Source organism: Alligator sinensis, unplaced genomic scaffold, assembly GCF_000455745.1.
Source record: "Alligator sinensis unplaced genomic scaffold, ASM45574v1 scaffold839_1, whole genome shotgun sequence".
NCBI classification, from domain to species: Eukaryota; Metazoa; Chordata; order Crocodylia; family Alligatoridae; genus Alligator; species Alligator sinensis.
In genome coordinates, this window is record NW_005841885.1 from 38,673 (window position 1) to 56,918 (window position 18,246).

Below are 18,246 nucleotides of genomic sequence, written 5' to 3' on the forward strand. Positions count from 1 at the left end.
GGCGGTGGCGGACCGCAACGACCACGACCCCGTGTTCGAGCAGGGCGAGTACCGCGAGACCATCCGGGAGAACGTGGAGGAGGGCTACCCTATCCTGCAGCTGCGGGCCACAGACGCTGACTCGCCGCCCAACGCCAACATCCGCTACCGCTTCGTGGACGAGCGCGCCGCCCATGCTGTCTTCGAGATCGACCCCCGCTCGGGGCTCATCACCACCAGCGGCCCGGTGGACAGGGAGATGATGGAGAAGTACGCGCTGGTGGTGGAGGCCAGCGACCAGGGGAAGGAGCCTGGCCCCCGGTCAGCCACGGTGAAGGTCTACATCACCGTCCTGGATGAGAACGACAATGTCCCGCAGTTCAGCGAGAAGCGCTACATTGTCCAGGTGCGGGAGGACGTACGGCCCCACACAGAGATCCTGAGAGTGACGGCCACTGACTTGGACAAGGACAACAATGCGCTGGTTCACTACAACATCATCAGTGGCAATAGCAGGGGCCAGTTCTCCATTGACAGCGTGACCGGGGAAATACAGGTGGTGGCGCCTCTGGATTTCGAGGTGGAACGCGAGTACGCCCTGAGGATCCGTGCCCAGGATGCAGGGCGCCCTCCCTTGTCTAACAACACAGGCATGGTCAGCATCCAAGTGGTGGACATTAATGACCATGCCCCAATCTTTGTCAGCACCCCATTTCAAATCTCTGTGCTGGAAAATGCCCCCCTGGGCCATTCTGTGATCCACATCCAGGCAGTGGACGCAGATTATGGGGAAAACTCTCGCCTGGAATACAAACTGACGGGGGTCTCAGCCGATACCCCCTTTGTGGTGAACAGCGCCACTGGATGGATCACAGTGAGTGGCCCGCTGGACCGAGAGTCAGTGGAACATTACTTTTTTGGGGTGGAGGCTCGGGACCACGGTTCTCCATCCTTATCTGCCTCTGCCAGTGTCACCATCACAGTCATGGACGTGAATGACAATCGCCCTGAGTTCACCCAGAAGGAGTATTTCATCCGTCTGAATGAAGATGCCGCGGTGGGGACCAGTGTTCTCAGCGTCACTGCAATCGACCGGGATGTGAACAGTGCCATCAGCTACCAGATAACTGGGGGGAACCCACGCAACCGCTTCTCCATCAGCACTCAGGGCGGTGTGGGACTGATCACCCTCTCTCTGCCCCTGGACTATAAGCAGGACAGGAGCTATGTGCTTGCGGTGACTGCCTCTGACCGGACCCTGCATGACATCTGCCACGTCCATATCAACATCACAGATGCCAACACCCATCGGCCAGTGTTCCAGAGTGCCCACTATTCGGTGAGTGTCAATGAGGACCGTCCAGTGGGCAGCACAGTAGTAGTGATCAGTGCTACTGATGATGATGTGGGGGAAAATGCCAGGATCACTTATTACCTAGAGGACAACATTCCTCAATTTCGCATTGATCCAGACTCGGGGGCCATCACCTTGCAGGCGGAGCTGGACTACGAAGACCAGGTGACCTACACTTTGGCCATCACTGCCAAGGATAATGGCATTCCTCAGAAAGCGGACACCACCTATGTAGAAATCATGGTGAATGATGTAAATGATAATGCCCCCCAGTTTGTCAGTGCTCACTATCAAGGCATCATCTCTGAGGATGCCACGCCATTCACCAGCGTGCTCCAGATCTCTGCCACTGACCGGGATGCTCATACCAACGGGCGGGTACAATACACCTTCCAGAATGGTGAGGATGGAGATGGGGATTTCACCATAGAGCCCACCTCTGGGATTATCCGCACCGTCCGCAGGCTGGACCGGGAGAGCGTTCCTGTCTATGAGTTGACTGCCTATGCTGTGGACAGGGGGGTGCCTCCTCAGAGAACCCCAGTTCACATACAAGTCACTGTTCAGGATGTGAATGACAATGCTCCTGTTTTCCCAGCTGAAGAATTTGAAGTCTTGGTGAAGGAGAACAGCATTGTAGGCTCTGTAGTAGCCCAGATCACAGCTGTTGACCCAGATGAAGGGCCCAATGCCCAGATTATGTATCAGATTGTGGAAGGCAACATCCCCGAGATCTTCCAGATGGACATCTTTTCTGGGGAGCTCACTGCCTTGATTGACCTGGATTACGAGACAAAGCCTGAGTATGTAATTGTGGTCCAGGCCACATCAGCTCCTTTGGTCAGCAGAGCCATGGTCCACATCAAACTCATTGACCAAAATGACAATAGTCCTGTCCTTAAGAATTTCCAGATACTCTTCAATAACTATGTCTCCAACAAGTCCAACACCTTCCCTTCTGGTGTGATAGGGAAGATCCCTGCCTATGATCCAGATGTGTCTGACAGGCTTTTCTACACCTTTGAACGGGGAAATGAACTGCACTTGTTGATTGTAAATCAGTCAAGCGGTGAGCTGAGGCTGAGCCGAAAGCTGGACAACAACCGTCCCCTGGTGGCCTCCATGCTGGTGACTGTGACAGGTATGATGTTTAAACTCTTTGCGTGACTGAGATGGTGGGAATGTTTCCTAGACATGTCTGAGTGGTTCTGGGCTGGGTGCTTCAACATGTATATTGCAGTGCTGGGTTGTTAGTGTTTGGACCATTATTTCATTTAAAATGAGACATGTTTAGGGGCTGTGAGAGCATTCACTTTACTAGAGTACCTTTGTTTGAGCACCAAGGGTGTTGATGACATACAAAAACAAAGCACTGTTATTCAGCTAGATGATCAGTTAGTTCCATCTGAATCTGGTGGCTAGGTAGTTTTTTGACATACTTTCTAGTCAGCGTGAGTATCTGTGACACACTCCAGGGGATACTGGCCTGCAAAGCAAGCTGTTTTCCCTGGTGGCTAAACAGACTGCTTCTGCTAGCTCCTGGGTGCGTCTGATACAAGGCTGAATATACTACATTTACTTTGCTTTGAGTCCCTGCTGAGGCAGGGAGCAAGCCCGCTGTCTGTGCTGTGCTCCCAGCCCTTCTTGGTTCAGTTTGGGTGTCAAACTCATCCCTTTTAAAATGAACCGGTTCATGTATTTACATTCAACATTTTCCTCTTGGTTCCAACTCCCCCTGCTTCTATTCTCCCCCTATCTCCAAACAGGGCTTTCATTGACGTTCTGACTGTAGAGAGGTGATGACTGCAGGGCATTTTAGGGTTAAAGGCTCCAGAGCAGTTTCACAAATGTTGACTTCTGGTTTTGAGTCTGAGTTACTGCACGTGCAGAAGCTGGGTCTATGAGCAATCTCACTAGAGGCGTAGACGAAGGTGTTAATTGTGCTCCCTAAGTTGTCTGTGTGGGCTGTTCTGCGGAGTATATCACACGTTCTACTGACTGTACCTGTGACCCTGTAATGTGGGAAAGCATTAGGCCCACTGTACAGGTGAAGATAAGAAGCACGGGCAGACTGAGGCACTCACCCAAAGTCTCACAGGAAACAGAGCCAGGATTTGAACACAGAGCTCCTGAACACTGGCCCCTTTGCTTTTTACCACCAGAGCATCTTGCCTACCTTGTGGAAGGTGTTCTCTGACACGGAGTCCTGATTTGTGCCAAGTAACCCATGTGTGACTTGCTGAATGAGAACTGGGAGGTGCCCATTTGAAGGGGGTCACTGACACTTGTGCTGAAGTTCTCCATCTGTGCCTAGGGAGGCTTACATTATTCATGCCTTGCCATAGATCCATAGCTGCCATCTAACCCTCCTCCCATCCCCCACCCACTTGCTTAGCTGGGGGGAGCTGGAAAAATAAAGATCTCATTCCCTTCAGAAGATGGAGTGTGGGCTTTACGTGGTGATCCGTTTCCGCACTGCCCTGTGGAGCCAGATACAGCTCGTCACCAAATTGGGGTTCTTTAGGGGTTAATTATAACTGCAGGGCAGGGTGATATCACATTGAGGCACACACACGCACACACGCTGATTGCTAGAGATGGGGGAAGCTGGGTTGACCTTTCTCGCTTCTGCCTGAGCGTGTTTATGCAGGCTTTGCCTCGGCACTCACTTAACCCTGCACAAAGGCGGGCGGAAATCACGTCCTGAGGTCTTGCCGTCAACTGCCTTAGAACAAGAAGGCTCTTCAAAATTACTGTGCTGTCATTTTCCAGCGGAAATGAGAAGAGAGAAGGCTGAGCTCATGGATGAGGGGAGGAGGGTGGAAAAGAAACAAGGGAACAGAGCCTTAGTGGGTGGAGGGGGGGCAGGAGAGCAAAGCAGGGATGTGCCTTTGTTGGCATTGGTGCTATCTCGGAGGTTAGGCCCGGTTCTATTAAACTCTCACTTTCTTGTGTCCCTTCCATTTTATTATTCTGTAGTTCACTGAGCTCTACCAGGCACATTGTGCTAGATAAATGTGTGGGGGAAGCCCCATGGCTGCAGCCTAAAGTGACACCAAATTATCACCGTTTTAAAGAAGGGACTCAGAGCCCTGGGCAGAAGTGATTGAAACAAGATTAAAATTTCCCTGCCTTCTTTGTTAGCATCTGTTACTTCCCAAAGTGCCTGCAAGGACACCAGATTCATTCTGTGAGCCCATTTGCTCCTGCAGATTCACAGTAATGAAAGCCTGTTTCCACGGTACCCTGAGCTCTTAGCACGTAACTGTCCAAGAACGTTCCGTATATCCAAGAAGCTTCCATTTCTGTTTGTAGGATTTTGTTTGGTCTCTGGGAAGGCACCAGAGGGCTACAGGCTGGACTGAAAGCTAGAATACAGATAGATACTATTCAATCAAAGGGCAAGTGCTTTTTCTGTTGCCATCTCTGGTTGGTTGCTTTGCTGCTTGTATTTATTACCTACCACAACCTTCTGTCTGCCAAGGTTCATAATGTGTGAAGTGGAATGGAAGACATAAAGTGGTGCTATTCCACATAGACTGAAATGACAAACCCCGTGACTGACAGCACAAATGATAGAATTGTTCGGATCAGGGAAAGGGAGGGTTTCAGTCAGAGCAGCAGGTTTCAAAGAGAATGTGATCCCTTGGGATGGGATGGGTAGTTTCTCCTGCAGGCACTTTTATAATCCCTGTGGAAGGCTCTGTCATAGATTTCATAGACATCAGGGCTGGAATGGACCTCGGAAGATCATTGAGTCCAGCCCCCCGCCCCAGGGGCAGGAAGTCAGCTAGGGTCAAAGGATCCCAGCAAGATAAATGTCCAATGTTTCTTTAAAAAGTCCGGAGTAGGTGCTTGCACCACCTCTGGAGGAAGTCTATTCCAGGCCTTGGGGGCTCAGACAGTAAAGAAGTTTTCTCCTTTTGTCCAGCCTAAAATGGTCTTGGAGGAGTTTGTGACCGTTTGACCTTGTCATCCCTTGGGGTGCTCTGGTGACCAGGCATTCCCCCAGATCCTGATGCACACCCCAATGTACTTATAGGCAGTCACTAAGTCTCCCCTGAGCCTATGCATTTCCATAAGGCCTGTTCTCCTGTTCTCTGATCATGTGTGTGGCTCTCCTTTGGACTCTCTCAAGCTTTTCCACATCCTTTTAAAATTGTGGAGCCCAGAATTGGATGCAGTATTCCAGCTGTGGCCTAACCAAGGCTGCATACAGCGGGAGGATGGCATCCTGAGATTTGCTTGAGAAGCATCTATGGATGCAAGCCAAAGTTTTGCTCACTTTACCAGCTGCAACATTTCATTGGTGGCTCATGTTCATCTTCTGTTCAGTCATGACCCCCAAGTCCCTTTCGGCCATAGTCGCACTGCCGAGCCTATAAGCGTGATGCAGGCTTTTTTCCCCCGAGGTGGAGTACCTAGCATTTTTTCGGTATTGAATGTCATCAGGTTTTTATCTGCCCATTTTCTGAGCCTGTAAAGGTTGGCCTGGAACATCAGTCTACCTCAGGTGTGGACACTTTACCCCAAAGTTTGGAGTCATCAGCAAACTTGGCCAGTCCACTTCTAGCACCAAGGTCTACATTGTTAATAAAGATATTAAAGAGTATCGGTCCAAGGATGGAGCCTTGCAGGACACCACTGGTCACTGAGTGCCATGATTATGTGTGGGGCTGGACTCGATGATGTTCCGAGGTCCCTTCCAGCCCAAATGTCTGAATGTCTATGAAATTATTTAGTTGCATTGACTGCTACTCTCTGGGTCCGACCTCGGAGCCAACTCCCCGCTATCAGACTGTGATGTAGCCGAGGACACAGTTGGCCAATTTTTCCATGAGGGAGATCATGGGACACCAGATCAAAGGCTTTTTTGAAGTCCAGATATATGACGTCAATCTCTTCTCCCTTGTTCAAGTGATATGTTACCTGGTCATAGAAGGAGATGAGATTGGTCAGGCAAGACCTACCCGTAACAAACCCGTACCGGCTATGCCTCAGGATGTTGCCATCAGCCAGCTTGTCAAGAATGGTCTCTTTGATAATTATTTCCAAGATCTTCCCAGGGATAGAGGTCAGGCTGATAGGCCTGTAGTTCCCCAGACCTACTTTCCTCCCTTTCTTGAAGATAAGGCACCACACTGGTGCTTCTTCCAATCTTTGGGCACTTTGCCTGAGCGCCACAAGTTCTTGAAGATCCATGCCAGTGGCTGAGCTATGATGCCTCCCGGCTCCTTAAGTACCCTGGGGTGCAAACTGTCCGGACCAGCTGACTTGAAGGTGTCCAGCCTCCCAAGCTGTTCATTTACATGTCCTACAGCAATGTAGGGTATACATTTACCCTCACCCTGGCCATCCTGCAGCATGTTAAGCAGGGCGGTCCCTTTGGGCTGGTGAAAAACCGATGCAACATACCCATTAAGCAGGTTGGCTTTTTCCTGGGTGTTGGTTGTCAGTTGTCCCATTTGGTTTAGCAGGGGTCCAATGTTACCCTTGTTTTTCTTCCAACTCCCCACATATCTAAAAAAGGACTTTTTATTGTCCTTGATACGTGTAGCCAGTTGGAATTCAGTTGCAGCCTTGGCTTTCCTGGTTTGTTCCCTACAGGACCAGTGCAGAATTCTTCTTCTTTGGAGTGATTCCAGACTTCCATCTTTTATTGGTCTCTCTTTTTAGACGCAGGAGGTCCACTAGTTCCCTGCAGAGCCAAGGGGGCTGCTGCGCCCTTTTGCTGCCTTTCCTCCGAGATAGGATGGGCATCGCTTGTGTTTTCAGGATCGCTCCCTTGAGGAGCAACCACTCATCCTGAACTCCCCTCCCCGTCAAGTCATGGTCCCTTAGGGCCTTGCCAACAAGCCTCCTGAGCTTGTCAAAGTCAGCTTTCCTGACTGTCAAACATGCCCAATACCCAAAGAGGCTGGATGCATTTTTCTACAGAGCAGTCAGTATTGGCCTCATCTGTAGATGAAATCCACTCTGTGTGCTTGGCTCATGGCTGCTGTTGAGACAGGGTGCTGGATTAGATGGGCCATTGGTCTAAACTGGTAGGGCAGCTCCCTTCAGCAAGGAGCATGGTGGTAGCTGGCATTTCACATGGAACTTCCTTCATCTCAGCAGTGCTTGAGATCTTTCACAGTGGGTACAGGTGCCCAGGACTGTCCACTTCTTGGAATATGGCAAGGGTACATGGATTGTAACTTGAGAGTCTGCTGTAGCTGTTGTGGCTTGTGTTCTCTGCACCAGTAACTTGCTTCTACCACATGGCAGGAGCCCAAGATCTTGCAGTAGCCAACCAGGCTGCTAGTATTTCCAGGCTGGTCTGTTACAATGTACTTTATTTAGGACTGCTTCTGAAGTCCATCATGAAAAACCAACTGAGTGTTTAGCTACTTGCAGCATTAGAGGGAGGGCTCACGATGAGCATTTAATAGTTGTGTTCAGGTCTCTGAACTAGCTGCTTTTTTGCTTTGGTCTCATGGTCACAGTTTCATGTTGTTCATCATGTGCTAGACCTGAAAGGGCTAGGGCACAGTTATCCAAGGCAGTTTTCATTGTATATCTCAGCCTAGCAGCTGAAATCACCTGGGATTAATTTGTTATTGGACCCTATACTTAAACACTTTGAGTCAAATCCCTCCTCTGTAGCCAGCAAAGTTCCTCCAGGGCTTATTTCCCTCTCCATTAAAGTTTTCTTATGCAGGGCCCCACCTTTGGTATTTAAGTCCATTAGAGACTAGTGGCTGGTGGGTGCAATGCAGAACTTGTGTATTTAGCTTAGCTGCTCACTACCAATTTTGTAGCATCTTTGGAAGTGGTATTTTAATCTCTGCATTTAAAGATGTCAAGGTTAGAGGCATAGTGATTAAATTAATGATAATACACTATAAAAGTCCAGTTGGACCAGATTTGCAAGGTCTCTTAATTCCCTGAAATGATCATCAGCAATTTAGAAAGAGCTGCTGCTGATACCATATGGAAAATGGTAAGGAATATTCATCTAAAAATCTCTCTCACTTTTTCTTTTTTTTTTCAATCCTGAAGATAGTTCCACAAACCATCATCCTAGGAGTTTCTCCTGTCCTTTATTCCCACTCTTGAAAGTCATCCTTTTCTACTTCTGAGGTCATAATCATCTCTTTGGTAACTAATTGTGATGCCAAAAGAATGATTATGACATAGAACAGGGAAATAAACATCAGTGGTCACTGATTTCCCTAAAAACTAAAATCCTGGAGGAAATGTAGAAAAGCTTGTTTTTAGGTGACTTTTTTCTGAATGAAATGTTTTCTATGAGGCATTGGTTTGTGGGTCCCTGCCTGGAGAGCTAGGTAAGGTAATGGAAAGGTAGGTGTGTTGCAGCCTTGATAAGTACAGACTATTGTAACATTGGCTTTGCTCTGGGCGCCAGGAGAGAAGGTAAGATGCTGTTTGGGGATGAGTGACTACCAAGATATTTAAGCTTGAATGTTCAGCACATAATGGCATCTGACTACAAGCTGTTCCCTTGTGCTCATTGTTATAGAAGAGTCTGCCTGCTGCTTCCACGGGAAGCACTGGTTGTGATGTGGACATAATCATCTCATAACGTTGTGTCTAAGGATGGAGGGATCGAGCACAGAGATCTTAATGGGATTGGAGTGGTGTGGTGCTTCGGTTTTTGCTGGCTCTGCCTTAACTCCTGTCTTTAGTTTTGTGCCTAAATATGTTTCGCTTGAGATAGCTCATTTAAACTGGCAACTTTCGCTGAATTCAAGGAGACAATGTAGAACTATAGCAGCCAAGGGCCTGCCCCAGGGTAATCGGTACCCTGCACATACTGGAGGGAAACCAACAGAGTATCTCTGTCCTCACACCCAACAAGAGGTCACTTTGCTGACAGTCTTTTAACCTGGGCCTACATTTCTGAGAGTAGCCGACAACCATGACAACTGGGTACATTCTGTGAGACTAAGACAGTGATTACTGGAGCTGGCATTTGTGGGTTTGGGAAGAGGAACTCTGCTTGCAAAGAGCACTAGGACAAATCCCATCCTCAAGGCAGGAGAACAAGGATCTGGTTAAACAGTAAAAATCTATGGAAGAACTGCATGAGACAGCCCAGTGTGATGAAGCTGAGGGATAAGTGATAAGTTGCTCCTCACCCTTCCCTGCTGGCTGGGGCGGTTGATGTGTACTGTGGGGCTAACTCAGACCTCTGCAACCAGACTGAATCCGCTTCACCTGCCTTGGTCAGCTGTAAATGCCAGCAGTACCATTAAAAAAAAGGACAGCCAGGGATGTACTAGAGCCCTTCCTAAGCTGTCCCATGCTCCATGTGAAATACAGGAGTGTCATCTCCTTGACTGTGGCTTCCATGATATATGCTGTCACTCCAGGGCATTTCCATGAGCTCCTGTTCATATGGGCAGGTCTAGTTTTTCACTTCTCATTCCCTGGGTGTGTGGTAGAAGCGTACTTCCTTACTTCCCTGCCTACATCTATTGGAAAGCTTTCCTTGGCTCTCCTAACTGGCTGGGCTAGGAGATGGCTGGGGATGTCCCCTTAGAGATTGCTTATACCCTCCTCTGCTATTCCCCAGCCAGATCAAATCATGGTGTGCTGCATGTGGAAGAAGGGTTAACTCCCACTTCCCCTGGCCCTGTCATGCCTGCCCACAATCATATCTGTTTGCTGGCAGCCTCAGCAAGGAGCCTCGGGTCAGGGATTGCAGTGTGGCATGCCAAGGAGAAGATCAGCTTTCACTAGCAATAAGGAGATGGAACAGACTTGGCTGGTGGATCTGGTCAGGGGTGAGCTAGTGTATCTTTCTTGTCTTTAGAGAGATGAGGAAGGGGTATGAAGACAAAGATATTTGCCATAAATAAAGGCAGGTTTTGGCTATGATGCCCAGCACAGATGGACCCAGATGTGTTATTATCTGGCCAGAGGAGAGGGGACACTGGTGCCTACATGTTCATGAAAGCTCTGTGCTTCTGGGCTCTGAGCAGCAAACCCAAGGGGGTACGCATGTGCAGTGGGAGCCCTGGGATGGGCAGTTTCATGGCTGGAGGAAATTAAGAGGCCCCAGGGTGACTGGAGAGGTTGATGAAGATCCTGGAGTGCTACAGCTAGCACCAGCTGCGTGGGGTTGACAGCTGCTCTGAAGGTGTTTTGCAGAATGTGGCTGTGAGTTTGGTCTCAGTTCTCAGGCCATTAACTCTGGCACAGCCTCAGAGACCTTGCAGCCTCTCTTCCCTTGCAAAGTTACCAGGAGCCAGTCCTTCCTGATGCCACATTGAGCACCTCATGGACTGAGGCAAGGCCAGGCTGCTCAGTGAATGAAAGAGGACCCATCCTGCTCCCAAAGTGAAGGCTAATCACTCTCACCATGTCTGACACAAGAATGAAAGAAGCAGCAGGGGATGCAGCTGGGAAGAGGAAAGAGGGGCGTGCAGCTGATAACTGATCCCTCTCAGGCCACAGAGATGGGCATCTCTTTAGGGAAAAGGGAGCTCGTGGCAGAGCCCTTTCCAGCTGCATACGTGGAGCTCTCCTGGGAACAGGTGCTGTGTGGGGTTACTGGGGGCTTTCTGGATGGTTAGTGCAGGAGTGAGGGACTGTGAGCTGCTCCTTCCCTGTCAGTAGCTGCACCCCTCTCTAGCTGTGTAACTGTAGACATCTATTAAATGCTCAAGAAACAAGCCTTGTCCTCCTCAGTCCCCATCGCCAAACCTGGGGTGCTCTGGGTGCAAACCTCCCTGCCTCCCACCCCTTCCCCTGTAGGTATGTTTCCCAAACACCCCACTGAGCAGTGCATGAATAGCATGAATATTCACCAGCCACTGGCTCTCCAGCCCTCCGTTTGCTGGTGGGGCCTGGATTTAATCAGCATGGAGGAGGATTGTGATTAAAACTGCTCCCAGGAGGGGTAAGTGGCTCCTGTCAGCTTTGGGCTTCCTTTGTTTTATTTCGAGGGTCATTCTCTTAACCATCTGCTTCCCCTTCGTGTGGAGCAGAGGCAGAGGCTTGGCCAAGGCAGCGCGGTCAGCGGCGCACAGTGCATTATGCAGGCAGCAGTCACGAGACAGCCTGTCTGGGGTCAGGCAGAGCAGTAAAACAGGGCCATAGGGAAGTGTTAAAGCAAGGCGAGGTCCTCATTGCTTGCGCCCTGGAGCTTGACGGGCAGGTGGCCTGGGGGCAGTGGGGAGAGCACCCTTTGTGACCTGGACTGAGGGGTCAGGTGTAGGCAGCTGCTTGAGGTAGAGTGAACTCGGCAGCCCTGGCAGCAGACGGAGCCTATAGCACCAGCACAGCACAACACTCCTTGAGGAGACGGGAGGAGGAGAGTATAGGGCTCCTCCAGAGACTGGCTCTGGACCACGTTCTGTCATGGGCCAGTGGCCTTTTGAGCTGCCCTCTTGGTGCCGAGGTGGTGAGGGAGCAGTTCACATGCTTGGCTCCAGGGGAGGGGTCCAGTGCTGACATATCTGAGATGCCAGGCAGGCTGCTTGCCCTCCCAGGTCTCTATCCCAACAGGACAGAAGAGGCCAGGACTGCCGTGCTCCAAGTGTGACAACGGCTGTGGCTGTTACTCACGTATCCCTAGGAGCACGTGGGCCATGTCAAACTGGGCCCATTATGCTGAACAGACGGCTCAGAGCAGCTGCTGGGCCCAGCTGTGGCATGGGGGGTGGAATTCCCTCCTTCCTTCCGGCTGGGGCCGATCGATCTGTGGCATTGAAGAGGCAACGGTCACCACACTCACTAGTGCTGCATGGCCGCTTTGTCCTTCCCTCCCCCCGGCCCGTGTAGGCCAGAAGGGTCGGTGGGTGGGAGTGTACTCCTCCCGGAGGATGGGGCTGGGGAAGGTGTAGCAGGGGGCGAGGGGCGGGGAGGGGAAGCTCTTTCCTTGTCAGACAGGGTGGGGGCAGCTTGGGTTGGCAGGGGCAAGAGTTGCTTGCTCTTCTTCTGTGCTGCTGTGGTGGCTTCTGCATTTCCTTTCCCCTCCGTGGAGCTCAGGACTTTTCATTAAAAAAAAAAAATGTTCATGTTCCAAGCCAAATCAGCCAAAACAAGTCCAAATCCGTGAGTCAATCCAGAACCATAAGTGACCCTACAACTGGCAAACATCCTCCACTCCCACCAGGGCTTCAGATATTTCCAAAGACTTTTGTCAGGCATCCTACATGCTGGCCCAAGCCCAGAGGCTTGGGGTTTGGGTGCCCCCAAGTTTTTCTGCCCTCAGCCATATGGCCACAGGAACAAGCTAGGGAGGAGTCTCCCATTTCCTTAAAATGGGCTTTAAGCCCCCGCACCTCAGCGGGTACTAAACCACGCCAGAAGAACAGTTATCCCCGGGGTGGGATTTAAGGAAAACTGCCTTCATGGACCCAGATACATGGTATTTCCCCAGGGCTGGGGCAACGGGAAGGAGGAGATGTCTGCAGTCCAGCCAGCGCAGGAGAGCTCCTTCCCATTATGTAAAAATGGCCTCCCTAGCACAGTGAGTGCTAATTGTACTTTCCAGGCTCAGTGTAGGCAGGGCAGAAGCCAAATGCAGACTCCCCTGCTGCCCCCTCCCCCAGCCCAGCCTGCAGGCTTCCTGCTCCTGAGAGGCTCTGCTGCCAGCGGCCTCCTGCCCAGCCCAGCACCAGGCTAGCCAAGGCCTAATAGCAGCCATCAATCAGGCAAATGCCTCTTCTCCTATTGATTGGCGTTAAACGCCTGGGAACACAGTGGAGGGAGCTCCCCTGTGTCTCCGCTGAGCCTGGACCAAACTGTGTGCCTGCGCTGAGGCGAGGGGGGCAGGGATGATACATAGACCACACGCCATTTCTGCAAAGAAAAATGCAGGAAACAGCAGAGGAGAGTGGGGCTGCTGTGCAGGGCCCCAGCCCCTTCCCTTCCCTCTCCTCTGCTCCGCTCACAGTGCTGTCAGAGCCACGACCCCCAGACAACCGACAGAACGGGGGAGCCACAACGGCCGCACGTGCAAGCGGCCCCAAGACTGGCTCAGAAACCACATAACATTTAATGTTTCCCTCCTTACTAGCACACAGCACAGGCAGGGCACAGACGTGGGGTCCTCATCTCAGTGCTTGTATGGAGTGCCCTTGGCTCTGCAAAAGGCGGTGTGGGGCAGGCATCACCTCAGCTTTTAAGGCCTAGTATGAGAGCACTCGTCCACTGTAGTGCGTGGTGTCCTGTGCCATCCTGACCAGGAGGAGATGTGATGACGGTCTGTACAGGCAGTCACAGTGTTTTGTGACACATGGTCTGGCCTGCCCTTTAGGCACCAAAAGTGGCTGCATTTTCAAGGTGGTCAGGTAAGTCTTCCTTCCTCAAGGAGAAGCAGCAGCAGCGAAAACTTCCCAGCTACCCTCATCCAGTCTGTGTGGTGGGGTCTAGTCGGTACTTCATCTCACTCTGACCCTGGAGCCCAACTGGTGCCCAGAGCTGTGGATTTGGTGGCCTTGTGTAAGAGCAGCCCTATGAGTGGGACAGTGATGCATCCCTGTCCTCTTGGTGGGCTCCAGGTACCAGCAGGCGGGGGAAGCCCAGACGTTCAGGATGCCCAAATGTCAGAGCCCTGATATTGAGTCACTTCCCTCCCTGAGACCCATGCAGGTTCTCAGCCCCTGGCATGCTGCAGGTATTGGGTCTCTCCGCTTCCCCCATCCTCTCTGCCTCAGAGCCAGGAGGGGTTACCGGTAGAACTAGGACGAGATTTCCTGCTTCGCTTCCCCGTGCAGCTGCTCACTTTGATTTAAAGAGGAAAGGGAAAGCCAACCTCCTGTCAAGAGATTAGCTCCCGGGTGACAGCGCTGGCACCCCTGCTTTGCCTCCCCTTTGAATCTTATCTCCAGAGCTGCAGCGCGGATGTCTGTGGCTGAGGCTTGCTCTGGAATTTTCAGGGTTGCTGAAAAGCTTTCACCTTTTAAAAGGGGGGAAAAAAAGGAGTTGGGGGGGGGGGGGGGGGGGCATTTCAATCTTTAAATCCTCCCAAGCTCTGAACTTCAAACAGGGCTGTGGAAATCAAAAGGCTGGTGTCCCCGAGCCGCAGCCATGGGGAGAGAACAATGATTCCACGCGAGGCTGGCAGCTCAGCTCAGTCGCTGCATGCAGGGGGTGTGGGGGGTGCCGCCACCGTCCTTAAAGACACTGGCCCATCATCTCTCAGACCAGCTTCCAGCCAGGCCCTGGGAGGGGCTGCAGCTTGCAGCACTGCCTATAGACCTGCAGCCTGGCCACAGGTGAGGCCGCTTGTGCCTTGTGATCCACAGTGAGGAAGATGATTGGGCAGGGATCCGACTGAGTCCTCCAAACTTGCTTCACCTGTGGCCTTGGCCAGGCCTGTGGGAGCTGTCTGGCAGTGAAAGGCGGAAGGATGGAGCCTTTTGGTGCCCGTTGATGGCAAGGCTTACTTGTGGCATGCGGCACTTCGAAGTTCAGGTGACATCCGGGCTGTAGGAGACAGTGGATGCAGTTCTCTCCTGTTCGCAGGGTTGTCAGCGCGGGTGCAGAGTGTGGTACTGATGAGATCCTCTCTCTGCCCGATCCCTGGCTGAGCTACAGAACTGCCTGCCACTGCCTTCCCCTTTACGAGGCCCTGGTGTGAGGAGTGTGGGGGCTGTGAAATTCATTGGGTCCCGGGTCTGTGAGAACACAGCGCTGCTCTTTGGAGCAGAGCAGTCGCAGGCTGTCAGGAAGGAGACGCAGAGACTGCAAACACATTTCTAGCTTACACCCATAATTAACTCGGCTCTCCCCTTGGCAGTGGCAGAAGACAACCTAGTTTGGTGTGGGGGCAGTGTCACGTTCCTGGTGTGCTGTCCTGCTGACGGAGCTGCCGCGTTGGCTGCACGTCCTAAGGTGCTTTGTTAGAGTGGCAAGGAGCAGCCGGTGTGGGTTATAAATAGGCAGAGCGGCTGGGAACTCATCTCTCATTTCTTTAGCTGCAGGAAAGGTGTGCACGTAATGGCACTGAGAGAGTAGATGTATGGGCTGGAGTGGAGCAGCCTGACTTCTTATTCTCTAGAATTCCCTTTGTGGGGGAGAGACCGTGTATCAGCATCACGCTGCGCCGGGGCTCCTGCTGTCCCAGGCAGAGCCAGGGTGTGTGGGGCACAGAGGACAAGGCTAGGAGGGAGTCGGCAGTGAAAGGGCTGTGCCTGCTCTTCTGACTCATCCATGGCTCTGGAGGGAGTCGGGGAACTTGCAAGCCTGCAGAAAAGTAGAAGTGCCCTGCGTCTTCAGTAGAGTAGTTGCATAGGATTAAGTGACCGCGTGGCAACTTTGTGACTGTGTGTTGTGAGGGAAGGATGTTACGGTGGGGCACAAAGCAATCATGCCATGGATGGCAGTATCTCCTTAGGGCTCCCCACAAAGAACACAGTGGTCCCAGCACCCAGGCCAACAAGATGCTGGGAGCGAAGTGTTGGTGCATTGTGAGGTTGCAAGGCCTGGCAGGGGTTATGGCCTGTTCATGAGAGCTCACATTTTCAAGGGGAGGTCAGTCCCTAGCTTGTTCTCTGTCTCCTCTGAGTGCAGCTGGCAGGTTGATGTGGGTCTTACTGCTGGTGTGAGTTATGAGGGGGATGAGGTTCCAGTAGGACCCTGCACCCACTGGGCTCACTTCTGGAACGGAGACTTGTCCCCTTTGCAGAGCATGATGTCCATAAGTGTCCTGAGGGACCTGCAGACCCAGTCAGTCTCTGAGCATTGCACTGTGAGTGGCCAGTGCTCATTTCAGTCCCTCTTTAAGAACCCAAGTGCCCTCCTGGGGGCTACAGTAGGTCCCGGCTGAAGGTCAGGAGGTGGTCACACAAGGGGGAGAGCTACTGACAGGAAATGGAGAATCCCCCGAGCTCCCTGGTGTGGCACAGAGAGTAGGAAGGGAGGCTGGGGGAGCTCCCCCAGGCTGTGTGACTTGTCCGCTTCATGGTGGCAAAAGGTGTCATAAATCTGCTCATATGTCTCTGCTTCCCCTGCACAGACTAATGTGCTGTTTGAACCCTGAGCACTGTCAGAAATCTGAGCTCCCCCCTCCCCACATACCTGTTCTGAGTCCTGACCCCCAAGATGGCCCTTGGCATGAGTAATGTAAGCTATAGCTGGGACTGAAAATGCCTTGTACCCCCATGAAGGAGACTGGACAGGGCCATCCCTAGAGGACTCCTTTCCCTGTCAGACACTGGGCCCAGGGGTTGTGCAGTGCCCCTTCCTTCTCTGGGCAAGGCTCTTCCCCATGGTGCTTGGCAGATGGTCGCAACTGAAGTGGGAAAGGAGGGGCTGGAAGGACGGACTGTGGCTCTGGGTCTTTCCTGGGGATCAGATCTGTCATTTCCCAGCACCCTTCCAGTGCTGGCATATTCAGAGGGCCTTGATGCTTCATGCAGGGCTGTGTGAGATTTGTCTCAGGTGGGAGCCACCTTCCCCAGCCGCACCCTTTCTGCACCCCTGAACACGGGTGTTGGTGGGAGCATTGACCTGTGTGGTATTGGCCTCAGAGCCAAGTTTCTGAAGAAAGCATCCTTTTTGGTCCCAAGTTTTCCAGGCTTTGTGATAGACTGAGCTCGTGTCTCAGCTCAGCCGTGCAACCACTGACCGGAAGGGCACGCAGGTTCAAAACAGCCCCGTGGAGGCAGGTAGGACAAGCGACAGGCTGCTCCCGGGTGACTGCCTGTCAGGCCTGCAGACGCGTTGTCCTGTTAGCAGGGCTTCTTATGGCTGCGATGAAGTGTTTCTGCAGCATCCTCAGTTCCCTCAATGCCTCGCTTGGCATCACCAGTGCTTGCTCCTTGCTCTGAGGAGTCTACAGTGCAGGAGAGGAGGAGCCTGTGCATGGGCAGGAAGGGCAGGGGAGCGGGGTTACTCATGAAGAGAAGGGGCCAGTGCATCACTGGGGTTAGTCAGGAGTGTGGTTGGAAGCAGGGAAGAGGGCAGGAATTGCAAGAGGGCAGTGGATACCTTGACACTTCCCCGGATGGGGCATGGGGCAGTTTCCCAGCAAAGCCTGTGGCTCAGCCCCATGTGCACAGAACTGGAGCAGATTAGAAGTAGTCACCAGCAAAACTCCAGTCCTCTTCAAGGAGCATCTGGTGCCCTAGAGCCAGCGAGTCTTGAAGCTGGACAGGAGAGTCCAAGGGACAGCAAATCTCGGCCTGGGCATTCGCTGGGCTGAGAGAGCTTGGAGCGCGTTGGCTGGACTCAGGCCTTAGCTTTGCTGCCCTGGTGACCCCCAATGTGGGTAGCTGCATTTCCCCTGTGGCCAAGCACAGCAGTGTGGGCTGATCTCTCTGCCTCTTGTCTGCACGGCCGTCACTGGAGCGTTTGTGTTTTCAGCACCCCCACTGCCCACTGCTTGTGTAGTATTGCTATGAAGTATGGCTGTTCCACCCCAGAGCCAGCTGCCTTTGGATAGCATGGGGGGAGACTATGTACTGAGCTCTGTGGCATGTTAGTGGCTGTGCAAGTCACTGTGGGATTCAGCTGATTCTCCAGGTCTCAGACGCAGGAGACAGCCTGTGCCCTTGTGTTCACTGCCGGGGGCAGAATCCTGCTGCAGGGAGGACAGGGCTCAGGGTCCTGGCAGCCGGGACTGTGCTCTCTCCCTGATATCCCTTGAAGGGAGTCCTGCTTAAACCATGCCTTCACCCTCAGGTGGCTCCGGGGACCTGAGGTCTGGGGGAAGTATTCTGCATTGCCATGCTGGAGCAGGATGGGGCTGTGGGAGTGTGATATGAGGGGAAGCTCTGGGCCAGCTACTGGCAGCCTGTGTATGGGGGAGGGGGCAGCTGGCTGGGCCTGCACATTGTGTGCCCGTGACTGTGCTCCCAGACTGCAGGTTCTGGGGGGAGGAGACAGATAGGATGGCGGGGGTGGCAGACCGGGACTTGTTCTTTAGAAAGAGTGAGATAAAAGGCAATAAAACA

At 52.4% G+C, this 18,246-nt stretch overlaps 1 protein-coding gene across 1 annotated transcript in view; it reads left to right on the forward strand.

Annotated features, from left to right (window-relative positions):
• Nucleotide 1: 1 nt before the first annotated feature.
• CELSR3 (cadherin EGF LAG seven-pass G-type receptor 3) overlaps nt 2-18,246 on the forward strand; it is a gene marked incomplete at its 5' end in the record, with an annotated part of 59,632 nt that continues 41,387 nt past the window's right edge. Inside the window, one exon of the mRNA XM_025196803.1 lies at nt 2-2,474. Within this exon, the coding sequence (XP_025052588.1) occupies nt 2-2,474 (2,473 nt within the window). The remainder of the gene's footprint in view (nt 2,475-18,246) is intronic.